The 27,131-nt window shown below is 38.3% G+C and overlaps 1 protein-coding gene across 11 annotated transcripts; it reads left to right on the top strand.

Annotated features, from left to right (window-relative positions):
- The first annotated feature begins 516 nt into the window (after positions 1–516).
- Positions 517–26,927, top strand: elmo2 (engulfment and cell motility 2). Of its 11 annotated transcripts, XM_071493083.1 has the most exons (25): positions 2,228–3,077; positions 3,416–3,453; positions 3,628–3,771; positions 7,102–7,170; positions 7,486–7,583; positions 8,916–8,956; positions 10,419–10,491; positions 10,591–10,641; positions 11,851–12,020; positions 12,332–12,431; positions 12,934–13,085; positions 13,993–14,071; positions 16,449–16,484; positions 16,882–16,932; positions 17,739–17,861; positions 18,110–18,229; positions 18,357–18,461; positions 18,549–18,657; positions 18,987–19,123; positions 21,320–21,483; positions 21,772–21,884; positions 21,989–22,096; positions 22,215–22,297; positions 22,417–22,494; positions 23,400–26,927. In XM_071493083.1, exons 5-25 carry the CDS (start codon positions 7,506–7,508, stop codon positions 23,598–23,600), a joined length of 2,172 nt encoding a protein of 723 aa, XP_071349184.1. In that variant the 5' UTR covers positions 2,228–3,077; positions 3,416–3,453; positions 3,628–3,771; positions 7,102–7,170; positions 7,486–7,505; the 3' UTR covers positions 23,601–26,927. The 11 variants fall into 11 exon arrangements, with proteins under 11 accessions (XP_071349190.1, XP_071349180.1, XP_071349186.1 ...); XM_071493086.1 differs by lacking the exons at positions 2,228–3,077; positions 3,416–3,453; positions 3,628–3,771 and adding an exon at positions 2,145–2,211 and having other exon boundaries at positions 23,400–23,603; positions 23,776–26,927; XM_071493079.1 differs by lacking the exons at positions 2,228–3,077; positions 3,416–3,453; positions 3,628–3,771 and adding an exon at positions 524–848.
- Positions 26,928–27,131: the final 204 nt, after the last annotated feature.

Raw genomic sequence — 27,131 nt, 5'->3', positions numbered from 1 at the left:
TTCTTTGATGAAAAAATGTATGAATGGCTTGTTAACTAATTTGTTTAAAAATGAATTGCAAGGGAGAACATGAACTGGTCAATATAAAAAGTTGGCCTTTGTTTACCACTTCACATTACTGCAAATGCAAGAGTAATGGTATTGATATAGGCTACAACAAACATAATTATCACTTATAAATTATCAGTGCTGAAATTTCATGTCACTGCACTGGAGGAAAGATTAGGACCAAGCACTGGTAGCCCTGGAAGTACTGGACAGCATTTACTGATTTAGTTGGTTCCTTTTTTTTAAAGTTGTTTACAGCTGTTAGATTCTGTGTCATTACAAAAAAAAAAAAAAAAAAAAAAAAAAAGACCAGAGAGGAGATGTTTACATATGTAGATCTTTAATTACCAGGATCTGACAAACAGATCAAGCGTCTTTTTTAGTTATATTGACTTGAATATCATAAACCACTAAGGAAAAAAAAGTGAGATGTAATTAAATGAGAAAGAGAGACTTGAAATCTATATATGTATGTACATGTCTGTGTGTAGTATGTCTAATTGTGCCATGGATTATCAGTAATAAACTGTCAAAGATATTGTCCGTCAGTTACTGCACTTGCACTGCTAGGTGCAGAAAGAGTGATGTTGTGTCATCTGTGCTGGTCGAGGCTGCAAAGGAGAAAGATGTTGGATAGTTGAGTGTGCACAGATGACTGAGATGAAGGGTCTGCCTCATTTGCAGACGGTGACATTTACACTGTGTCCCGCCTACAAGGCGTGGAAATGAGTCTCCTCTCCAAAAGTATTTCACAGGAGAGAGGGGGAGACTGAGAGCATCATCGATGGCCCGCTCACAGGGTGAGTAACACCGAGCACCGACATTAGCAGCTAAGTAGCCTTCAGTAAAATCATCCAGCCGCTCAGAGCAGAGGGGACCGGGGCCGCGGGGTACACGACACCATGTGAACAGCCGCCCAGAGGCGGGCTGCACCGAGGCTGCAACGGAGGAGCAGACAGGGACTGGCTGGATGACTGAAAAACACCGGCCGCCTTTTGGAGAATAACGCTGGTACAGGCTGTAATAGTGAGTGAGTTTGATCTGAAGCGTTGCTTTCACTCATGATAGCGAGAGGCAGCGCTGTCTGCGTTAGCCGCGGTTTAATGCACCGACATTTTCGGGAGTTGTGATTGATTTCGGTGAAGATCACTGGGTCGCAAACGCAGCCGTCGCTGCATCGGTCTGAGTCCTCCTCCTGCTTACCACAGCTTCAGTCGAGCCCGATCGATCAGCTGTAATCGAGGCTTACAGCTTTTAATAATCGTTTATGTGATGAGGGTAAAGCAACATTGTTGTTTTTTTGTCCACTAATGGAGCAGCAGCCTCCTTTAATGCGTCGTCTCACCAGAGGCGGCGCCACTTCAACAAGCTAACACCAGCTACCATAAAAAGTTCACATGTGACAACCTTTCACTTGAACCAGCTCAGACTGAAGCCCCAGACCACATTATAAGAACAGTAAAATGGCGTCAGAAACATCCGGGTTGCGGTGAAAAGCAGCTGGTGGGGGGCAGAAGAAGAAGTTGGGGGGTCTTTGTGAAAAGAAGCTACAACCACACTGTGGGATTTCTTTTCAGGCTGGAGCTCCTAGCAGCTGTTGCTATGCTACCACCACAGCTGTATGGAGACAGGTCCCATCACTTCAGCTGCTGCCATCAGCTTGCAGACCTGTTTCTATACTGCAGTGGCCTCAACAACAACAATAATAATAATAATGATAATAAAACATTTACATTGCAATTCAACACAGTGGGGCCATTTTAACAGCAGATGTTGTGACAGGTGTTATTAATAACATTAATTGCAGGTGCTTGCATGCTGGCTCACTTGGTGACATACTGGGGCTACTACATAAAGCTAAGCCATACTTAATTATCAGTTACACCAGGTATTTTTCTGTTACCACAAGGCCTGCTGTGAAAAAGGTCTATAACTCCGTTATGAGTTATGAGTTGAGTGTATTGTAAATAATACTGTATTGCTGTTTATTGGGCCTGCATGCTGACTCACTTATCACATGGCTTACTGAGACACCTGGACAGGACAGAGGTAATTAACATTGTTAACATTATTAGCAACACCTGTGCTTTTCCTGCTAAAAAAGAAGGATTGCATTGCAGTGTACACAAGGTTCGGTTTTCTGCTCAGCTGGTGTTTATGGCAGTAAGTGGTTTCAGTGACTGAATGTTTACCGTACTGAGGCAGTACATATTGAAAAAGTTAATTTAGCATAAGTGTTGTTTGATATATTTACCTTTTTTTTTTTTAAAGACTAGCAAGAACTGCCAAACGAAACTACAGCAGCCACATTATACAAGACGCAGCATGTATAATAACTGACTTATATCACCAAATAATTATATCAATAGTAAAAGGGTTTGGTAAGTAGGTCTTTGGTCAGATTCTGTGATTTACAGCTTTCAGATACTGACCATTGGCTAGTTTATTGAATACATACATGTATGTTCACAAACCTTCAATTTTTCATTTATTTTTTTTTACATTTTTTTATGTTGCAGCCTTATGCTAAAATAAAAAAAAGACTGTGCAGTAGTTCTGGAAATGCACTATAACTGGTAAATCTCCAGGGAAGACAGTGTTTGGTTCAGGCTATCCACACTGTAAACCTTTGATGTAAATTTACAGTAAATCTGAACAGTATTCTGCTGCATTAGTGTCATACAGTGCCATACTGTAAACTGCAGTGCCATTTGGGAGAAAAAAAAAACAAAAACATGATTACCGCACTTTCACAGAATGCCATTATCTACAGTAATTTACTGTAAACTTTACTATAAACAGCTGAGTATTTTGGGAAGGTGAAAAAAAAAAAAAATTAACCGACAAAACAAGATCTTGCAAAAGAGTCTGGGCTGTTTTTGCAGCTTGCATTTATTTTTTCTGGATTTCACCCTTGGAGCACATTCACAGTCTCTGTCACCACAAAGACACCGCCTCACTACAACCTGCTCAGCCTTTTGTCACAGATGCCCAGAGCTGCACTGATAATGCAACCTCGACAGAGTAAGGTATGTCACCTTTTTATTCTGCCTCAAAGTGTCAAAATGTTAGTTAATGTCATAACATTATCCCTGTCAAGGAAGTAAAAACACTTTCTAAAAGACTTTCTCCAGTTGAACTTGTCGTAGTCATTGAAAAGCTTCATGCAGTTTTTTAGCTAGCTAAAATTAACATGTCAGTATTTTGTCTCAGTTTACAATACCATTAAACAACACTGTTGCTTTTGCTGAAAGGTAATTTAACTGAAGTAATGCAGTGAGGTGGTAAGTCTAACTTAATGCTTTGTTTGAAAGAGTCAAGAGAACCACGCTCACTGTTTTGTTATTTGTGCCAAACTGTTTCACAGATGCATTGTTAGTGACACACTGTCAAGGGGACTTTTCGGTAAGGTGTGACATGTAAAAGGCACACATTGTAGAGGGTGTGACAGTTTCTTCTCCATTTAGAAACTGTGACTTGTGGTGTCTACATTTTCATCCCACTTATAAAGAACTTAAAAAATGTTTTGTGAGAGATATTTCAAGATGAATATTAATTTTTTTCTACATTGTTTTTCAGAGCCTGCACTGATATTAATCCTTGGTGGCACAAAAGCAAAGCCATGTGAAGGTGCAGACCAAGAAGAGCAGGAACGTGGTCAAAGAGAAGACAACATCAGTGAACCTGCATGTTTACGCTCATCAAGAAGTGCAGTGACTACAAGTGGGACTTTGTTTGATCTTTCATACACACGTGCACATACACACTCACTCACTCAATATTGTACTGCTGTTTGAATTAAAAATGGCCATGTTTTTATTTCAATAAATATTTAAAAATAATAATTTGTTTGTTACTACTATTATTATTATTATTATTATTATTATTATTATTATTATTATTATTAGTAGTAGTAGTAGTAGTAGTAGTAGTAATTGTACCATAGTAACATACTGTAAGTTTACGGCAATTTACTGACAAAACCGTGAACAGTATTGTGTTGTAAATTTACAGTAGAATACAGTAAAGAACTGCACATGTATTTCCAGTGATTTCCTGTAATTCTAAAATACAGTAAGAAACTGTAAAAAATACAGTACCTTATGCTATATTTACACTAAAAAGTCTTACAGTGCAGAGTCTGTCAAACGGCTTTTTTAGGCATCTGTCAAAAAGAAACAAAAACACATAAATACACATAAATCTCCACTATATATCCATAATGGCAAAGTCAAAACAGAATGTTAGAAATGTTTGCAAATATATTATGAAGGGAAAACTGAAATATGACATTGACATAAGTTTTCAGACCTTTTCCTATGCCACTTGAAATTAAGCTCAGGTGCCTCCCATTTCTCTTGATCAACGTTGAGATGTTTCTACACCTTAATTTGAGTCCACCTGTGGTAAATATAGCTGATTGGACATCATTTGGAAAGGCACACACCTGTGTATTTAAGGACTCACAGCTGACAAATGGTCTGAGGACTTATGTCAGTGTCATATTTCAGTTTTTCCTATTTTCCTAAGAAATTTGCAAAAGTTTCTAAAATTCTGTTTTCACTTAGTCATTCTGGGGTATAGAGTATATTTTGTATTTTAGCGTAAGGCTGCAACACAAAATGTGAGAAAACTGAAGGGGTCTAAACACTTTCTGAATGCACTGTAAGTGAGCACAGTGTAGTATTGTGTGGTCTTAAAGTTAATGAATGTCAAGAATAATATGGCTTTTTAATAGACTCTACAATTTAAATTATGTCACTATACATGTATTGGCAGGAAACCTTAAACATTTACGTAGCCTGCTTCTAAGATGGCGCTACGAAAAAATATTTTAATATTTAGTGGACATTTTTTGATAGGTATTAGGGCTGAACAATTAATCGAAATATTATTGAAATTGCAATATGTCCAAGTGCAATATCCAATATCCAATTCGCAGGAGCTGCGTCTTTTTGATAAAGGTAAAATGTGTCATACAATACCATGAAGGAAGTGTTGTGGTGCTACAGAGATACCCCGGTCCACAAATTATGTTTTTAAGATGTGAGGGAACGTGCTTGTTTGGTTCGCAGCAAAAATCACATGATCATTTTTACATTTTTTTCAGTGAAAATGAAATGCAAAAATGACCATTCCCACTGAAATTGTGACTCATATCACAATTGCAATATCTGTCAAAATGATCGCAATATGATTTTTTTTTTTGCATATCGTGCACCATATAGCACCTTTTTAATTGTTTAGTTAATGTTCATTTCATTTGACTGCATGATCATGATGAGGAGTCAAACAGCCATTTTCAGCTTTATTCTTAGATTTGTTATAAATTATTCACGGAGGTATTTTATGGTAAAAATGACTTATGCAGTCTTTAAGACTCAGATTATTATGTTTCATTATTCATAATATAGAAAAAAGTCCCATCGCTTCTATATCTATATATATATATATATATATATATATATATATATATATATATATATATATATATATATATATATATATATATATATATATATATAATATTGGCATACTATTCAGCCCCACAGTCAAATAAGTTTGTTGCATAGGTAACAAGTTAACTATATAACATTCTGTGAGTCTTTAGCTAAATGTCTGTGCTGAAAATTACAAATTAGTAGCAGCACTTGTGGAAAACTTTTCAGCAGGGCAGGCTCAAGATCACACATCATGTGATGTGACAGACAGTCTGCTTAAAGACGCGGAGGCAGTGCAGCCTCTCCATCAGATGGCTGGTTAGCGTCTGAATTTAACTGGCTTTAACTTTTCACTATGACTCCATCATTTGCACAATACAACTTAATTTGTTGTTGTATATCAAACATATAAATATTACCGCAGTCTGTTAATCTGTGTTGTGACAAATTATTTGGAGAATAGAGTTCAGTGATCCTCTAGTTCAAAGCTGTAGAGATGAAAGGATTCAGCCATGCTTATTATTCATACTACAGCTTAAATTTTTATTTCAATCTTGAGATGTTTTCATTGTGAGGAGCCGGCATCTGTAGCACAATGATACACTGACATCTGATGCCATTTTCTCAAAAGAATAAATTTATAGAACCAGATAAACTCAGACAGACTGTGCTGCAGTGCTGGAAAGACACTATAACTGGTAAATCTCTAGGGAAGACAGTGTTTGGTTCATGCTGGTTCAAGAGGTTCTATTTCCCCCATAAGAGTTTGGTAATGATGAAGATTTCTTCTCAAATTAGCAGCTGTGAGTCGTACAAGGTGCTCTGTATCCTGAAAGCACGCGGAATGCAAAGAGCTATATGGAAAACAGTAGTGTCTTTTTCTTCTTTACCACCCTCTTCCGATCACAAACAATGTCTGTCAAACAGCTTTTTTACGCTTCCTTCACGTCAGAGCAGAGAGAGCTGTCTTTCTGTTGCCGCAGACCGGTCTCTGCTCTCTTATTCTTGCTCGTGTTTGTCAGAGCCGTCGTTGAAACAATGAAATGAGTTTAATAAGCGTCAGTGCTCTAGTGAAATTTAATACTAATGGTGAGGCCTAACAAAATAGACTGGAAGTATTTATGGGTAAATAATAGTGTACCTTTGCAAATGTGAAAATTCAACAGTTGTGTTCGTTGTGTGAGTTGTGTTCACCTTTTTATTCCCCCACAACAGAAACACAGTTTGACTGCTTTAAGTTGATGAACATGATGCCTCCACAATTTGAAAAAACTTACTTACACTTCCAAGAGAAATGTCAGAAAAGTTTGTGAAGATTGGTGTAACACGAATGGAGTGTAAAGATATTCAGTTTATGTATTAACAATAAAATGCAAAAAAAATAATAACACAGAAGGCCCAGAGTGCTTGACCTAGTCAAGATATGGATGTGTTGGTGTGAGTGTGTGTATGTGGGTGGTTTTGTAAAGCGGTCATGCTTATTGATCCCTTCACTGACAGATTCAGTTCAGAGGAGAGAAAATGCAGGGATGGAGCAAACTGAGCTTTTGGACTTTGAGGAAAGCAAGGTTTTGCACTGACATGACCACTGTGTGGGTCTCTGTGTTCACAGGGGAGCTGACACAGTGTTTTTTACAGCAGAGCTGTGAGAGAGACTGACCCCTCAACGCTTCTCTATTAGGTAATGTATAACTCGTAGTTCATGAAATTCTGAAGCTAATGACCAGACAACTCAGACCTCAGTATTTTGACATACTGTAGGAGTGGAGATCAAGGAAAGCACTCATTTATAACAACACTTAAAATCCTTTCTGAATTTACTTAATATGTATATAATTTTATTTTCAGAGTCACATTTAAATGTAATTCAGTGTTTAACTGAAGTAAAAAAGTGTTTTAAAAAAAGGTGTCAACAACTTGTGTTATCAACCCAAATACTGTCCAGCGGATGAAGATGTATTAGAGATCAAAACAAATCCCTTTTTTAATTCATCAGGGTGCTACGATAACACAGCCATGCCACCCCCAGCTGACATCGTGAAGGTGGCTATTGAATGGCCAGGTGCTAATGCTCAGCTCATAGAGATGGATCAGGTCTGTATTTGTGTAAAACATGACATTACATCTCCAGTTTGCCTCTAGTGACTCAACTTCTGCTGGCTGTTAGTGGCCTTAGAGAGTAATTTTGTTATTAAAGAGTGAAATTATGCATAGCTTAGATTTTTTTTGAATGTGAAAAACATGACTTGTGAGGTCTCAGACTGAGATGTACTGCAGTGATACAGAGTACAGCGAATTACCTGCAGTGGTTTTTATGAAAGTAATTTTGCCTTTTAAAAGGATATGCTCCTGCAACAAGCTGTCATTGTTGACATATGAATCAAACATCGGATTGTTAGTCATTCAATTCAATTCAATTCAATTTTATTTGTATAGCGCCAAATCATAATATACATTATCTCAAGGCACTTTACAGGGTAAGGTCAAGACCTTACTTTGTTACAGAGAAAAACCCAACAGTTCCCACAACGAGCAAGCGCTTGGCGACAGGGGGGAGGAAAAACTCCCTTTTAACAGGAAGAAACCTCCAACAGAACCGGGCTCAGGGTGGGCGGCCGTCTGCCTCGACCGGTTGGGTTTAGGGGAAGATAGAAAGAGGGGGAGGGGGAGGAGAGGGGAGAGAAGAGAGAGAGACCAGGAACAGCTGTGTCGGTAATGGCGTTATTAATAATAAAGACAGGTAATAGTAATAGTAAAGATGAGTAGTGGTGGATCTGGATCCTGCTGCTCCCGAGGCAGAGATACCTGCAGAATGAGGACAGAGAGAGGGAGAGAGAGGAGAAGCACAAAACTACGGGAGAGAAAAAAAAAAAAAAAAACAAAGTTAATGGCATGAAGTCATTGAGAGAGAGCGGGGGAGAGAGACAGAAATAGGGAGAGAGCGCCCAGTGAATCATGGGAATCCCCCAGCAGTTTAGCTCTATAGCAGCATAGCTAAGGGATGGGTCAGGACATACCCGAGCCAGCCCTAACTATAAGCTTTACTAAACAAGACAGTTTTAAGCCTGATCTTAAAGGTAGAGAGGGTGTCTGCCTCCCGGACCCACACTGGGAGCTGGTTCCACAGGAGAGGAGCCTGATAGCTGAAGGCTCTGCCCCCCATTCTACTCTTACTAACTCTGGGAACCACAAGTTGACCTGCATTTAGAGAGCGAAGTGTCCTATTGGGAAAATAGGGAACTATAAGCTCTCCAAGGTACGATGGTGCCTGACCATTAATGGCTTTGTAGGTGAGGAGGAGGATTTTAAATTCTATCCTGGAGTTTACAGGGAGCCAATGCAGAGAAGCTAGTCATGATGATTTATGTTTCAGTTCATTTTAATATTGTCATTTTGCCTATTTGCAATGTTTTTTTCCCTTTGCAGAAAAGACCTCTGTCCTCAATAATACGGGAAGTATGTGATGGGTAAGCATTACTCCTCCATATTCTTGTGTTTTTTTTTTTGATTGTCTCTGACTTTCCGTTCAATAACCAAATGATTAACAAAATTGCAGTGTGTTATGGTCTTCGGTCTTCCCTGGATTTTAAGCGATGTGTCAGAAGTGACAGGATTAGCTAAAAATGCATCAATTTAATCAATGCGGTGGTTTGGATGGATTAACACAGTCACAAATTAGCATATCACTACCACATGCAAAGATTTATTGCAGTTGACACTGCATAGCTACTGTAAACAAAGAACACTATTGAGATAAATGACCACGTGTATGTTATCATATATTTTTTTTTGTTTGCTTCTTTGTTCAAAAGCTTTTCACTTTGGCTGAGCTGCAAACGATGCCCAATGTTGACAGTGATTTATCTGGTCTGTGCATTGACTCGATTGGTTGTTTCAAGAAATTTGCTCAAAAAGAAGAACAGCAGTCCAACTCTTGCTCTGAGCTATGCATCAGTAACCGTTAGAGCCATAAATCAGAAAAGAGGATTTAAAAAAAAAGAAAATTACTCCAACCCAGAGGCACTCAGGTAGCAAGAGTTGAGAGTTATTTTTAGCAACACTCCTATCCACTGGTATAATAGAGAACAACACCGGTTTAACTTGTTTATTAACCTTTTGAGGGGGCTGTGGTTGTGCTGCCTGCTGCTTGTATGTCCATATGTCCAGAGAGAAAAAGGTGTTTTAATTCTACTTAAGTTTTAATTCTGAGTCGAAGCAGAATGAGATGCATAATGACTCAGATTGATGACTCATGATTTCTTTCCTTATCAATGATTTCTTTCCTTATCATTACATTAAGTGTGTTATCTAGCAATAAAATAAGTGGAAGATTAAACAACAACCTAAGGATGGCAGCTGTTAAATGTGCGATGCTCAGTGTCCATTCACAGTTGGTGCTGTTGTGTAGATACCACTTTTATCACAGCACTGGAGTGGTTCACACACTGAGATAAGATGTGACTGTTGATAATTTACACAACCATTCGTTCCCACTGTTTTTTTCTTTTATCAGTCATCATTTCCTCCTTGTGTTTCTTCCTGTGATTTTAGGCTTCATTGTTGTCTTTGTTTTATTTTCCCTCTTTTGTCTACTTTACTGATAAATGTTGCAGATTTTTATCTCACCTATCCACTTCTTGCCTGTGCCATATCTACCCACTGCCTTCCTTTTCCATTTTTCCATTTGAAACTGAGAATTCTTTGCACTTTTCTGCTAACACCCACAGAGTAATTCTCCTCCACAGTCTCTCAGTTTGCTGCTCGTGTAAATACAACTGCTGGAGGGAGAAAGCTGACTTTCAGCAACCTTTTGTTCATGCATACTAGAGTATGCTGCATTATAACATCCCTGCATTAGGTTCATCTGATATTGTGGTAGGTGTCTAATGCTTATAATGAATTTTACTTTTCCTCTGCCCTTATCCTCAGCTGGTCTTTGTCAGGCTCAGAGCAGTTTGCTCTGCGTTATGCTGATGGCCCTCAGCTTTATATCACTGAGCAGGTGAGCTTCACTGTTTTCTTCCTGATGTTGTGCTTATGATTTTGATGATGTTGATCACTGGTAAACTTGTACCAAATCTCCTCCTTTACTATCGTCTAGAGCCGTGGTGAAATCAAAAATGGGACTATTCTTCGATTAGCCATTTCACCTGTAAGTGACACTTGTTTATATTCCTGTTTAGTTATATTCTGTTAAAAGAAGATAACAGTCAGCTCTTAGGACATTGTGCATGTCAGATTTTTGTACCTCTAAAACGTGAATTCAGGGTAAGGAAGCTCTTTAGGACACACTGCTCTGGACTCCTTAAGCAAAGTGTCCGTACATCATGCTGGGAGAGCGCTGCTTTTAAAAGGATGAGGCGAATTAATGTGATTTTTCATGGCTGGTAGCAGCAGCCTTGACCGCTCTTAACAACAATATATGATCTTTTTTTTTCTACTCAGCAACCTGCATTGTGGGTGCACCTCATCCATCCAACACCAAAACACCAAAAGTGTCACAAGAGCACTGTGATCTTGTGCTTTAAAGAACAATTCCTATTTATTACAACCTGGGTCTTATTTTTGTTATTTTGGCCAACATTGCTGTACTTACCAATAACAGTTAACTCAGCAAGTACATCACTGAGAACTGGGAATGTGCAAAAAAGAAGTCAGATGAGGCAAGAAACACGAGCAGAGTCAGACCAGATTGCAGAGTTAGCCTGATTTATACTCTCATATAAAAAGATTGAGGAAAATCATAAAATAATCATCCAAACTGTCATACATTTCATAGACTGACTTTCTTCTCTTTACTCTCTGTGCCTTAATCCCCCAAAATAGAGCTGTTCATATCTTGTTTTGAAGATCTCTTGTTGTTAGCCTTTTACAGCTATCTAAACACAAAAAATGATGTGGGATAAAAAAGCAGGTACAAGTCATTTGTAATGTAATGTCATTACATAAATCATGACATGTGTCTGCTTTTCATCGATCTTAGTCTCATTAAATTTATTAACATTTATTAAAATTATTAAAATTATTAAAATTATCTTAAAAGATTTTCCTCAAAAATGCAAAAAGACAGAAAAAACTTCTAGCACCCTGTTGAGTGACAATATATAAAGCAGGTTGTGATTTTATGAAACTGTAATTTTTCAGTTGCTCATATGACAGAAAGTTAGCACTTAGCTGTTATAGTTATTTATTACTGAAAGTATATGGTGACAGTCCATCAGTGTTCAAATACATGAAACCAACAGAATGTTCAAATTCATCAAAAAAGTTTTTGTAACTACTTTTGAACTGAGGCGCAGCCTTAAAACCAAAATTCAGTGGTAAACTTATCATGAAGGTGACATTTTCTTCTGGCTGACAGGCCCGTGCTGCTCGTCAGCTCCTGGAGAGGATCCAGTCCCATGGTATTGATGCTCGCCTCGAGGCTCTGAAAGAGCTCGCCAAGCTGTCTGCAGACCCGACCTTTGCCGCAGAGTTCATCAATATGGAAGGCATTGGGACACTGGCACGTCTTGTAGAGAGTGGCACCCAGTGAGCACAATTTTTTTTTTTTTTTTTTTTTTTACAGGGATGATATGGTTGGGTCTGAAAGTCCCATTCACTTGAATGGGAAAGTGGTCTCAGACTTTTGGACTCACTGTATTTTGCACATTGATGAAGTTTTACGTTCAAAGACGGACTAAACTTCCATTTTAATGGCAACAGTGAAGTCTATGCTATTGAGCCCAGTATTAAAGCAACCATAATTTTACTTCTTTATACATCTGTTATTAATTCTTTAAGGTTAGAACAGGTCAGATAATGTGAAAAGGCCTGTACTGACTGTTCTTTACTTCCTTCAGCTTTGGTGAAATGCTGGCCTTCACTCTGACTGCCTTCCTGGAGCTAATGGATCATGGTATTGTGTCCTGGGACCTTATCTCACTCTCCTTCATCAAACAGGTACCTCCACCAGCAAAAGAACCACTCATCCGACACGTTAGGGTTTCATAGAGCCCCCACTGGATAATTTTCCACTGTTTAAAATATCAAGGTCTGCCTTTTTATTCACTTTTATTCACACACTTTTATTTAATTACTTGACCTTCCTTTTGTCCTACATGCCGGAAATGAGTGGGTGCTGTTGCCTAGCAACTCATCGCAGTATTTGGAGCTCCTTCAGTGTGTATGTGGCTTGGTCTCCTCTGAAAACAAACAAAGTTTGGCTTTGATGGTCACTCGCGGAAACTTACTGAACTCTTCATTTAGTTTTCTTGTACGGATAATTTTACTTTTTCTTTTGAAAAGAGACGATTTGATTTTCATCTTTTAACTTTTTAACTATTAAGGATTACATAAGCTTATATTGGGTTGACACAAACACCAAATGAGCTCAGAAATGGACAATTGACATATTGAAGATTCAGAGTTATGTCCATGTTGTGTCTCCTCTGTCCCCGCTCAGATCGCAGGCTATGTGAACCAGCCAATGGTGGATGTGTCCATCCTGCAGCGTTCTCTGGCCATCCTGGAGAGCATGGTCCTTAACAGCCACAGCCTCTACCATCGAGTGGCCCAGGAAATCACCGTGGGACAGCTCATCGGGCACCTGCAAGTGTGAGCATACACACACGCACAGGGGCTTCCTGCACTCTGATATGGGGGGCAGAGGAGTGAAAATAGTAGTGTGGGGTAACTTAAGAAAATGAATGTAGTGAAATTTGCTGTGAGCTTTTTGTCGCAATTATAAAGGGTGTGTTCAGGATGCTTAGATGACCTCAGTCAAATTTTTTTCTCTTTATCACAAGATCCCATGAAAAGACCAAAACCAACATCTCTCAATACTTTTCTGCTTCTGTCTTCTGTTTTTTGATCTCAGCTCCAACCCCATTGGTTCCTACTGAAAACAGGTCATATGTACATTTCATGTATGTAATTTCCTAACAGCTGGGCACTGTAGTTTTCACCAGATGTTGCTCGAACAGTAGTTAATTGTGCACTTGTTAGGGACTACTTTGAGCAGTGGATTAATACACATTTTCTGCTCTGTTTCCCCACTGTTTGTGGGATTGACTCAAATTAAAAATAAAATGCCCATATTAATCATAATAATAGACAGCGTCACCTATTCCAACAGTGTGTCTCACTGATATGTTTTAACAGTTTTTGGAAAACAATGGAGCTGAACAATTAAAATAAGCTATATTAGGTTTCATTTACTCAGACATTACTTCTTAGTATGATCAATTCATTGTTGGTTTTGGTCTTTTTATGGTTGTATATATTGCCAATGTCCTTGTAATATTTCCAAGATAAAATTAAGAATAACAATTATTCACAATTGTTGGTGTGGTACAGTGTCTTCTAAAAATCCTGCACTCATCTCAGGTATTGGTAGTGATAGTGATAAAAGTAAGATTAATTATAAAGTAGCATAGTTGTTAGCCTGTAGTTAGAACTCTGTTGGTGATTCGTGGAGCATGATGCTTCTAACTGGTTGGTATGATACTGGATAATTCTTCAGGTCAAACCAGGAGATCCAGACTTACGCCATTGCCCTCATCAATGCTCTTTTCCTGAAGGCACCAGAGGACAGACGGCAGGTCAGTGACCAGCAGCCACAGCACAGTGTGCTGTATTAGAGAAAAGGACTGAAAACACATAATAGATAGACTAGTGGAGTACTAATGATGTTCCATTCTCATATAGCTGCCTCACCGTGGCTGCTCATTTTTGCAGCAGTAGGTTAGTTAAGGCTAATCTCACAAATAGACGTCTGTCTGCCAGCTGTCATGTTGTGGATTCTGTCTGACAGTCATTGCTGTAATGACACACTCTCCCAAAATAGTACTCACCTTCCTTTTGAAGTTTGCACATTTGTAATGCTGCAGTTATTTCAGAACACCGTAGTGAGGTAGACCAGCCATCCAGCTGTAGCTGACAAAGAGTTTGGAAGAGCTCCAAACAGAATGCAGTAATTAAGGATTTATTTTTGGGCTAAATTCAATGAAAAGTGCTTATTTTTATTTAAGTCAAAAATTGGACTTGATACCATTCAGTAATACATCACATTCTTTGCAGTGCAGAGTGTATAATGCAACTCACATGGAGATAAATTGGTAAAAACCTGACTTTGTTAGCAGTGTAGGCAGAAATAATAAATATGACATAAAAATGAACTCTGATGCATACAAATATACAAAAATGTAACACTTGGTAACATGATGTTGAATGTTGCAATTGTTTAAATTTTGTATTCACATCACATTAATATCTTACTTTTCTGTCAGCTTGATTTAAGAGATATAGGCGAAAACAAACAGATGTATCTAGAATCTGAAATATCCTTGAGGCACAAATGTACAAAAGCTAAAGGTGCGAGTGCTTTTTTGGATGTCTGTCAGTATGTTACTGATCACTTCTGTCTCATTCTCCTGTGCACTGCTCACTCTGCAATGATAACTTTTATCCTAGCCCACACAGTGCACTCGCATACTGCAGTGCTTCACCCTGTTCCATGCACAGTTTTGTCCGTGTGTGTGTGATTTGTTTCTTAAATATGTTAAGTTTGACTAATTTTTTGATTTCTCAGTTAATGCTAATGTAAAATACTACGTTTACAATTGAACACAGTTCTGTTAGAAAAGCCATTTTGCTGTTGTGCTTTCAGTGGAGAAAATAATTTCTTCAGAATTTTACTGGAAGAAAATATGCAGGATAAAAACATAAGGTTTTTAAGGTAAAAAAACTTGTAGTGGTCTCATAAATGTCCTAAAGTTTGATTTAAAAACCAGCAGGCATTTACACTAAAAGGTTAAATTTTTAGATGAACTTACATTCTAGATCTTTTTCTCTAACAAAATGCAACACTTGAAATAAAATAATAAAGTAAATAGCATTTGATGTATAAAGTGGTACTCAAAGGTATAAATCAATAGCTCTGTTTACGTATGTTGCCCATGTTGGATGTTCTTTTTTAATAATTAGTTTCTGTGGTAATAACTTAAATACCAACAAATGTTACAACATAAAGCGGTTGAGATAGTTCTGGGTTGAGGTGTTATTCTCAATTATTGTGAAAGCTGTGTTTGCATAAGTAACTGTAAACCACCACCTGATATTACATTTAGGGAAAATTGAGACAAAAAAATAGTATAGTAAAATATTTCCAATCCTATATTATGTTAGAGGAACAGTCATCCTTGAACATGCATTTATCTTCAGCTGCTTTTATTGGCCACTGGAGGGCGAACTAAGTCAGTTCTAGTCATGGACTGTACATAAGGTTCCAGTCAGATAAATACAGCAGAGAAGCAAATGGCTTATACTGTATGTGGCTGGCACTTTTTGAATGAACAGAACTGAGCATCAGTTTGCAGTTCATTAAATTCCATAGTATTGTTATACTTGAAAATTTTGTTTAAATGACATTTTTCTTGTCACTCATTTAGTTTTTGTTGTTTTCAAAGAAGTAAAGTATGACAACAATGCAATATATTGTACCATCACTGTTGGGTTCTCATGCCAGGTTTAGTGTATTTCTTATTATTGGACAGCTTTTTTTTTTCATTGAAGAAAATCCTCCTCAGAGCAGGGGTACATGATAAACACCTCTACTATGGGAGCTACTAGGACACCGCAGTGATTGCCATGCATAAACATTGGTTCAGATCACCTTTTCATTCTGTGGGTTGATACAATTTTTCAGACATAAGCTTTGTCAAATTCTTTTGAAACCAGTTGGATAAACCAATAAATGTGTGGTCTTCAGATGTGTAAGGCATTTGAAGTGTTTTTTACACAGCTACTTGTATATGTTGTGACTACTTGACGCTCTTATTTGACATTATGCTGTTTCATGTCGTTATTCTGTTGCATGCTGTGCCGGTGATGTATCCCTGTATCTCATGGTCCGTGTGTGCACTCTTTGTTTCCATTACTGTTACACCCACGTCCCTCCTCCCTCCCTTCAACCTGTAGGAGGAGTATACTAACCCGCTGGAGCAGCACCTGACTGTGAGTACACATCCCTCAGCATCTCATACCATCCTGTCCACCCCACAGCTCTTCTCCTCCAGCTCTTCTCCTCTTTAGCTCTTTCTGCATCACAAAAAGCCACTGCATAATCAGTGCAGACTGAGATAGAACCATAGCTTGCTGCAGCAGCAGACAGACTGTATTGACATACCGAAGTTAGACTATGTTGTCATGTTTTACAGAAAGTGCGAAGGGCAAACGGTTCAAACGTCTGATGGAAATGTAGCTTCAGTGTGTTGCTACATTTCAGTAATTGTTTAAAATTCCCATTTTCTGTAGGTAGATTTGAATTACGTCTTTGCACTTTTTTGCTCTTTAGTAAAACATCCTCCCTCACCTGAACTGTACATTGGATTGTTTTATCTCTCACACTCAGGAAATGGCAAGCACTTTGGCCCAGAAACACCTGCGATCCATCATCCTCAATGTGAGTATGAAGTCTGAAATGCAGAAAACAAAGTGTTCTTGGCTAATTCAGCTGCATCAGAGTTAATGCTCTGCTCTAATTGGCTATTAAGTGGTGGCTCAGACAGCTGTGAAATATACAGCTGTGAACACAGAATTTGAGCCATTCCCAGGGATTGTGTTTGAAACTAGTCTTTATTTAAACATTGGAAAACTGAAAAAAAATATTTCTATTCAACCTTCTGTGAGACTATCCTCTGTTGGATTTGGTGGTCATTGGGAGCTGGAAGAGACAAGCAGTTCAGAAAGTGAAAAACTCAATCTGAAAATCTCATTCAGAGATGTGTGACACAAAACCAGCAAATGTGGTGTGGCATGAAGTCCATGAAGTGGAACAAAATCTGTTTGGAAAATAAATCTTTTTGGCACCATCTGGAAGTGGATGACTGAACTGGCTCCAAATGTCAGTGAGGAAGATGCTGCACTCCTGCCTCCTGGAACAGGATTCCTGGAGCAGCTCCAGCAATGCATGCTCTGATGGACTGTTTGATGAGGCCTGGTGATGCTTGCAGTGTCTGTGTTGTCACCTGTCCTGAGGCCAAATTATTTTCATCATTTGAGCATAATCAGTCCATGAAATGATAGGCATTTGCTCTTCAGCTTGTTATCAAAGGAGAATATATTGTGTTTTTCCTTTTATGTTTCAGGGGTGGCTTTGTATTGTGCTGCGTGATTTATTGTGCTGTGTGATTTAATGTGCTGTTTTTTGTGCATAAATTGCAGTCTAAGTAGAGATTCTGCTCTTAACTCAAAGTTCCTCTTTTCCAGCATGTTATAAGAGGAAACCGACCAATCAAAGCAGAAATGGCACACCAGCTGTATGTGCTGCAGGTGTTGACCTTTAACCTTTTGGAAGAACGAATGATGACCAAAATGGATCCCAATGACCAGGTTAAGATTTTGTTTTATAATTTTTATTTTCTTGTTGTGGCGTAGAGTGATTGATGATGAAGTACAACAAAACCAATGCAGATTTTTCCCCTAAAAGCTTATAACTAATACCACAGTAAACTGCGAACTGTGTGTTCTGCCATCCGCTGATTCACCTAATTTTTTTTGGCTTTCCTTATTGTTTTTCTGCTCTCATGTTAAAAGTTGTACTATTTATGCTGATAACATATCGTCTTGCTGTGGCTCAGGCCCAGAGAGATATCATTTTTGAGCTGCGTAGGATCGCCTTCGATGGAGAAAATGACCCCACTGGTACAGAGAAGAGAAAGGCAATGTACACCAAGGACTACAAGATGCTGGGTTTTACTGTGAGTCTGCAGACTGGATTTCAGTTTCTTCTAGTTGTGGGGTGGGGGTACTTGTAAACCTATATGAATAAATACATTTAAAGAGATACAGTTAAACATGAAATGAACCTTTCTGTTTCAAATGCAGAACCATGTGAACCCGGCCATGGATTTCACTCAGACTCCTCCAGGGATGCTGGCTCTGGACAACATGCTGTACCTGGCCAAAGTTCACCAGGACACATACATCAGGGTTAGTTTTGGCCTCAGGCATTACTTTTGCTCAGCTCACAAATGTGTAGAAGTCAGCCACATCTAACAAACTCCTCACTCATGACAGATTGTCTTGGAGAACAGCAGCCGAGAAGACAAGCATGAATGTCCCTTTGGTCGGTGTGCCATTGAACTCACTCGAATGTTGTGTGAGATACTACAGGTTGGAGAGTTGCGTAAGTAAATCTGTATTTAACAAGAGGAGCAGCTGTTTTACTTTAAGTAAACCGTTATCTTGAAATGTCTCTTAAGTGGGCTAAACAGCATATGCACATTACACCACATAACTGCAACGTCCACAGTTTGATTTTGCAGTCAGGGCACCTTTGCTGCATGTCATAACCCTCTCCCTCTAGCCTTGTTTCCTGTCTCTCTCTAGACTGTCAGTTGTCAATAAAGTCAAAATGCCAAAAAAAAAAAAAAATCTTTAAAATGGGATAAGATCCGACTGCTTCTTTCACACCAATAATTGTATTTTACAGTTGAAATCTGTCCTTTTGTGTAGCTAACGAGGGCTGCAATGACTACCACCCCATGTTCTTTACTCATGACCGGGCATGGGAGGAGTTCTTCTGCGTCTGCATCCAGCTGCTAAATAAAACCTGGAAGGAGATGAGGGCCACAGCTGAGGACTTCAACAAGGTCTGAGATTAAAGCAGTCTTTAACATATTCATATTCATATGTGTACATTTGCATATATTTACATAATTACATGTGTATATTGAAATACACATATACGTGTGTACTTATCTCCTAACCCAGACTTCACAGATATATTCAGTGGCTTTAGAGAGTATTCTTTTTTTGCGCACTTATTGTGTTGTAGATTTAATTATAAATGGATAAAAATTGCCATTTAGCCCATCAGTCTACCCTCAGTAATCCATGTCTTTTTTAGACATTTTTACAAAAATTAAAAAAACTGAAATCTATTTAGACCCATTGCTGTGGCACTCGGAATTGTGGGCAGGTGTGTCATGTTTGCGTCCTTTTCCTTGAGATGTGTCTAAAGCTTGACTGAAGTCCATCAGTGGCAAATGGAAAGAAACACACCTGCACACCTTCATGAAGCATGTCAGGACAAAAATCAAGCCATTAAGTGCAAGGTACTCTCTGTAGACCTTCATGATTAAATTGTGTTGAGGCACAGATTGGGGAAATGGTATAAAACCAAGCTTTGAGTGTTCCCAGGAGCACAGTGACCTCAATAAATGTAAAATAAATGTGAAGGGTTCAGAACTACCAGGACTTTTCCTAGGACAACAATCTCTGCAACACTCCACCAATCAGGCCTTTATGGAAGAGCAGCTAGATGGAAGCCACTTTGAGTAAAAGCCAAATGATAGCCTGCTTGGAGTTTGTCAAACTGCACTTAAAGGGGTCTCAGAGTATAAGGAAAAAGATTCTCTGGTGTGATGAGACAAAAACTGAACTCCAGACAACTTATCTGGTCAAACACCAGGCACTGCTCATCCCTACACTGAAGCGTGGTGGTGGCAGCATCTTGTACCCAAAATCAAGTGTACAAAGCTTGTAGAGGTTTATTCAAGAAGACTCAAAGGTGTAATTACTGTAGAAAAGAACTTCTAACTAAGTACTGAACTTAGTGTCTGAATAATTTGATATTTAATGAAAAAAAAAAAAAAAATCTAAAAACATATTTTTTCAGTTTGTCACAAAGGGTTGCTGAGTGTAGACTGATGAACATAAATAGCAATTTTATCAATTTGAAATTAAATTCACAACACAATGAACAAAGTGTACAAAAGGTGAACGAGTCTGAATAATTTTTGAAGCCACTGTATATTCTACAACAATGGATATAACAACCTTTACAAAAAGAGAGCTGAACTTGCAACACAATAAAATCTTGTCTTATGTGTTTGCTGACACTGCCCTGAACTCTTAGAATTTAAAAAGGGGGGATGGATAAAAACAGGAACAATACACTGTAATTGTTTAGGCTTCATCAAAGGAAGCTGCCAAAGGAATGTGCTGAATGTAAAAAAAAATTGCATTAACGAGAATCTTAGTCAGTGTTATTGCTGCCAAACTGCCAAATATGCCAAGTACTCTGCCTACACTTACTTGAAATCTTTAATTAAATTGTGAATTTATTAACTAATTCAAAAAGGAAGACTGGAAAACTTGTGAACTTTGAGTGTCACAACAGCAGCAAATCTACTTTTTTGAATTTTTCATTCAATGTGCATATTGTTAGTCCTAATAAAAAGCAGAGTCTGAATGTCATCATACACTGCTACTCAAGTGATTTTGTGTGAAAAGCAAAGCTTGTTTACAGTGGGTGAGCCTAATTACCAAATACCCACCATCTGTCCAGACGAGGTTTGCTCACTATGAACGTGAGCAAAGTCAGCCTTCACGTTTTTGCACACATCTCTAACTACTGCTGCTGCTGTGTTCTGCTGTATGCAACTGAGCGGCCCACTGAAGCAGACAGCTGAAAGGTTTTCAGGTTATTAAATACTGCATGACAATTACATTCTTAGTGCTATCTATTTAAATTGAAGATACTTTGTCCAGATGAACCCATTTAAGTCATTCACTAGTTATCTAGTGAGTCACTGAAATGAACAAGAATCAATTGTTACAGAACAGACAGACCATTTAGTATATATTTTAAATATTGATGCCTTTAGATGGGGAAAGATGTCTGCCCAGCAGGGTGAGTTTCTAAATGGGAAAATAATGGTTCTGTAAATTACAACTCTAACAATATTCATGGTTCACTAAAAACAGGTAGATCTGGGAACATTACGAGTCACCACTTCTCCTCACTCATGCCGTGTATGCTTGTGTGCGTTAACCCTGACCAGGTGATGCAGGTGGTCCGCGAGCAGATCACCAGGGCTCTGGCAATGAAGCCATCATCTTTAGACCAGCTGAAGAATAAACTGCGAGGCCTCAACTATTCAGAGATCCTGCGTCTGCGGCAGTCAGAGAGAATGAGCCAGGATGACTTCCAGTCTCCACCTATCATGTAAGTCTCTACCTCTATTTCTACTGTTGTCCTCTGAACCTGTTTGTTTCTGTCATTTCTAGATTTTCATGTAGTCTTTAGCAGTGTAGTTTTGACAAATGAGTATTACCTCACTTAGCAACTAAAGATTTCAGCCTTTTACCCTTCTCTTAGCAACAGACTGCTGTGTTGCTGCTCAAATCTCAAATCTGCACCCAGCTCTGTCAGTGTAATAGTAAATAGTGTAGTATTGTACACATTTCTGTGCATGTGTGTTGTCCTGTTGCTCATGCTGTTTTTGTGCTGCAGTGAGCTGCGAGAGAGAATTCAGCCTGAGATCTTAGAGCTCATCAAGCAGCAGCGGCTTAACCGGCTGTGTGAGGGCAGCTGCTTTCGCAAGCTGGGGAACCGCCGAAGGCAAGGTACATCCACTGTCAATACAGTCACCTTGGTTTTTACTGCCCAAGGAGCGCTGCTGCTGCTGTTGATTATCAGCTAAGCATTGTGTTCCCTGTCTCTTTTGTAGAGAAGTTTTGGTTCTGCAGACTCTCACTGAATCACAAAGTGCTGCACTATGGGGACCTTGATGAGTCTCCTCAGGGTGAAGTGCCTTTTGAACTCCTCAGTGACAAAAGTAAGACACTTTGAAACCTTTTATTTCTCCAATCTTCCAATAAAAAGAATACAACACAAATCATGGCACTGTCCCTAACAGATCATACATTAATAGTTTCTTTTTGCATTCCTCGTAGTCCCCGTATCAGATATCAAGTCTGTGGTAACTGGGAAGGATTGCCCTCATATGAAAGAAAAAAGTGCACTGAAACAAAACAAGGTAGTATCATTTTTTTTTAAAAAACCTAAAAAACCTTCTAGTCACTTAGCTGTTCTCTTGTTTTTTTCTCTCTCTCAGTGTAGGGACAGTGTGTTTTTTGACCTGTTTGATTTTCTCAGGAGGTGCTGGAGTTAGCCTTCTCCGTCCTCTATGATCCAGATGAGACGCTCAATTTTGTTGCACCAAACAAGTATGAGGTAAGCTCAGCAACAGTGAGGCTTAAGATTGCACAACTCAGTAATTTCATACGAACAATGGGACAAATATGTGGAATTGAAAAGATGTTGTTGCTCACAGAGAATTATCTGTAGCGCTGCAGCTCCACTCAGCTCTGTTTTCCACCTTGCAACCATTTTGGTTCGCTCACACAGGCATCGCTTTTCATTGAAAAAGCTCTAAAAAATCAAACTGTACACTACTTTCTCAGTACCAAACAGCTCAATAGCTGTTCAAAATAGCTAAATACAGTGGAGCATTGAGCAGCTAAAAAGCCAAATATTTGCCTCAGGACTTGGTGGAGACTAAAAACAGAGCTATAAAAGAGTGAATATTGGACTTACATTCATTAAGTGGCCACAAACACCACTTTAAGTGATTGATAGTGTTGTTCCCTGTCCGTTGTATATGTAAATTATTTCCTAACTTAGGAAGGTCATGATATATACGTGTTGTATTTTCAGCTTGTTCTGCTGCCCCCCCCATTGGCCAAACTTTTCAATGTACTTTAACTAAAATAGCTTGGACTTCTTATTCTTATTCTTTTTCATTTTTTAATTAAAAATTTTATTGTTATCAAAAAAAAATAATTAAAAAATCAGCTGCTCAGTCAGAACCAGGCAAATTTAATTTCAAGTTTTGAGTTTTTGGTATTTGCAATTTTCTAACAGACATACAAATCAAATAACACACATACAACTTATTCAGTATTATTGCCTATATACTGAAGGACGCTACACCTACTCTGACTAACAAATTTGACACTACTCTCAGCCTTCATGGGTGTGTGTGTGTGTGTGTGTGTGTGTGTGTGTGTGTGTGTGTGTGTGTGTGTGTGTGTGTGTGTGTGTGTGTGTGTGTGTGTGTATGTGTGATTTTGGGGCAGTACTGCATCTGGACTGATGGGCTGTGTGCGCTGCTGGGCAGAGAGATGGGCAGTGACCTGACGCGCAGTGACCTAGATACTCTCATCAGCATGGAGATGAAGCTCCGCCTCCTCGACCTTGAGAACATCACAATCCCAGAAGCCCCACCCCCGGTGCCGAAGGAGCCTAGCTCATATAACTTCACCTACAACTACAGCTGAGATGTGTGTGTGTGTTTGTGTGTGTGTGTGTGTCTGTATGTGTGTGTATGTGTGTGTGTCTGCGTGTACGTTTGCACTGCATGAGTGTTTGTCAAGGATGAGTATACTCGTTCTTTTGATGAATTTAGCTGCAAGTGTGTACACCAGAAAATGCTACTTTGAATTTTTTTTTTAGTTTTCAGAACCCTGGAGACTTCTCTTCAGCCCCGTGTTTGTGATGCTGTATGGTTCTTCAAACAGAAGAGATGTGTTTATAGCTTCACAGGGAGGTCGGAGGTCAGGGTTCATTACAGAGCAGTGCTCCTGGAACTGGTGGAGATTCAGTGATGAGTCTTGTTTATCAATGCAGTCTCCAGGCCACATCTGGATTTGTATTAACCTGCCTGTAAAGTTAAAAAAAATGCTGTGCCTGATGGCTATAATAGATAAAAAGCTGTACAAACCTGCAAATTAGACATCATTTGAGTGTGTTTTAGTAGATTTGAGGCTTATTTGATCAATCAAGCCGTGTGTGGTCTCCATGGTAACAAAGGATGAAGTAACTACCATTCCAGTTTAAATACTGCGTTCACTTCGATTCTGTCTGCCCCTTGACATGAAGGACTAGCACTAAAATGTCACACAGGAGGAGGGGGTTCAGAGTTTATACACTCAGAGTCCTGAATTAAGATTGAGCCTACATCTTGCTCAAGGTCACTTAAGTAGGAGGGACAGCTGAACATGATGTTTCTGGTTAAATGATGGTCTCCCTAATTGGTCCTATATCCTGCTCCCCATGACGCTCTCATTAATACTGAGATATCTGATGATGATGAGTATTGACCAGCTTGAAAAAAATGTGTAGCGCTGGAATTCAGTGACGAAAAAAATCTAACAGACAAGAAATGAAAGAAATGGTTAAGATGCAAAGATGATCTCTCTCACAATTCATCTATAACCATCATCATTTCTATAATTCTGGGACAGAACAGTGTAGGGCTGCAACTGATGATTACTGTCAAGATTGATTAATCTATAGATGAATGTATCTTTTTTTGTATTAGTTGTTAGCCCAACATATTTCAATTGCTTGTTTTGTTCCAAAACCCAAAGACATTCATTGTGCTGTTTTGAAAAAGCAAGAAAACATCAACTACTCACAGAAGAAGCTTAAACCAGTGAATTTTGGCAATTTTGCTTAAATCATGACACAAACAATTAAGTGTTTGTCAACATTTTTCCAGTTAAATGTCTGTCAATCAGCTGGTCCGTTAATATACCAATTTTACACTCCATACTGTATATTGTTACGGTTTCTGTTTATCAACATTCATGCTGCTTCACATTGTTTGACTCACATCTCTCCTCAGACTAATACATCTTTTGACAGCCTGTTCAACAGCGTGAGTAAATATATCCCACTGAACAGAAACTGTTCAAGTGTGATATGTGCAAAGTCTTGTAGATGCTCATGCCTACCATATGTGTCTGTGAGTGTGTATCTTTGTGTCTGTGTGTGAAGCTTTTGAGATTTAGTGTGTGTCGTTTATGTTAAGAGATGTAAGGAATGAACTTAATATTCCATGATGGAAGTCAGTCAAAGCTCTGACCTCCAACACATCAAAAAACATGAAAGGTATAAACCTTTTTTGTGGTATCAGAGTCACTACTTTGCCTTGTCAGTCATACACTCACGACATACTCGGGTTTCATTAGCATTTATAAGCAGTATGAGAATGGTTTGCAGTGCGTTATAACACAATATAATGTAGTTGTAGCAGATATAATGACAATATCGAACATTATTAATGTTTTTGTTAACAACCATGACTTCTCCTATGAAGCCACTGTGTCTCTAGTGTATATAATGACTTATAACAATTTATGTTGTAACAATGTGTGTTGTAAAGCATTTATTAAGTGTTTACATGTGCTGTATACATGTACAGCAGGAATAACAAAAGTTATAGTTCTGTTTAAAACTACTGAAATATATAATTATATAAAGTTACAGCTATGTTATACTTTGATAGCAAACATTAATTTACAGTTTACTGCATATCTGCTACAACTATATTAAAGTGTGTTGTAAGCCATTTGTTTAATTGTTTATACACTGGCTATAAGTGCTAACTTGAGTCAAGGTTAAAATAAAGTGTTCCCATATTTTGAAAGATGATAGTGATAAGTTACACTGATATTTTTCTTTGGTACAGTGGTTTGTTTGAAGCAAACTTTTACATTCCATGAGTGTTTGATCCCCCTGGTGTTTGAATTAATCAGCAGTTTTGAGGCTTGACTTCAGACTTTTTATCACACTGTGCACAGGCAGGGCAGAACTCAAAGGGACATAACAGCAGCTTTGTCGGCCTCTTTCAGCGCCAGAAGCACAGCCCTCAGATGAATGATTTAGTACTGCTCATGTATCATATGAGCATACAGTATTGTGTGCTTTGTATACAATGGTTGAAATTACAGTATTATTGCTAGATGTTGTTTTATTTTAAATCCCCACTGTGTGATTGGTCCCAAAGTTTTTGTGTATTTTATTCACGTCACTTAATGTCCTCCCACCTTGTTCATCTGGCACTAAACAGTGCTTTCATTTGTTAATGCAGAGTAGAATTATATTTTTGTAAATGATTGTACAATCTGATCAGCTGTAAAGAGAATGGGTATCAAACTAATGTAGGACTTTCACCTTGCATCACTATACCATTTCTGTGGAAGTACATTTCACATTGGAAAAAAATGTTTTCACGTTTTGTTAAAGTATCTGTCACATTTCAATCAAACCACAAGCACCTCATATCATTTAGGAATGACACCCACTCCAGCACTTAATGATGATGTCAGTGTTCATGTAATGATAAAAAATTGCCACTACTGTTCATGCTCTTTGTGAAAAAGAATATATTTGAGATTTTTTTTTTTTTCAAATAATGTTTTTCTGCTTGATTTTTAACTGATGTTGGAGGTTTAAAAATGCTTAAAAAGGTTACTTTATATTCCAGCAAGTCACTGAACTCTTAATCTGCTCTCAGTAAATCACCACTGCAGCTAAAATATATCAATAACCACAAAATACAGCAGTGAGTAAGGAGTTGTTGTATTGGATGTACTAACAGTATGACTTGAAGTTTTCGTATCTTGTACTCTTTTACATGACTTGCTAAACTATTTATTTACACTTGCTAGTGATAGTAAAGAATGACATGTTGTTAGTTGACAAATAACAACATAAAAAATGGTATACATATAGATCATTGTATGTATATACAGTATTGTGTTGCCTTATTGAAGGAGATGTATTATGTTTTGTGTGAATAAATACAAAGTCTAACTACTGTTGAAAGTTCATTTTTATTGGCAAATAATTTGCTGTATGTACCTTTTGCATTAAAGCCATAACCATACTGCAATTTATTCAACCATATACTATAAATTGAAAGTTTATTCAAACACGTATTTGAAGAGTGCGAGTTTTAGATAGTAAATCAGCATTTATGTTTCTACATAACAATTAAACATAAACCAGTGGTGTAAGATGTA

This window comes from Trachinotus anak, unplaced genomic scaffold (genome assembly GCF_046630095.1).
Source record: "Trachinotus anak isolate AG129_WGS33_773 ecotype Australia unplaced genomic scaffold, CSIRO_AGI_Tana_v1 ptg000013l, whole genome shotgun sequence".
Classification (NCBI taxonomy): domain Eukaryota; kingdom Metazoa; phylum Chordata; class Actinopteri; order Carangiformes; family Carangidae; genus Trachinotus; species Trachinotus anak.
The sequence above is the reverse complement of the archived record's forward strand: the minus strand, read 5'-3'. Positions and strand labels throughout refer to the sequence as shown.

Coding starts and splice junctions, on each gene's coding strand:
- elmo2 (XM_071493079.1), top strand. CDS start 7,506: ATGCCACCCCCAGCTGACATCGTGAAGGTGGCTATTGAATGGCCAGGT. Junction 18,230..18,356: donor ACAAGATGCTGGGTTTTACT/GTGAGTCTGCAG, acceptor TTTCAAATGCAG/AACCATGTGAACCCGGCCAT. Junction 18,658..18,986: donor ACTACAGGTTGGAGAGTTGC/GTAAGTAAATCT, acceptor CCTTTTGTGTAG/CTAACGAGGGCTGCAATGAC.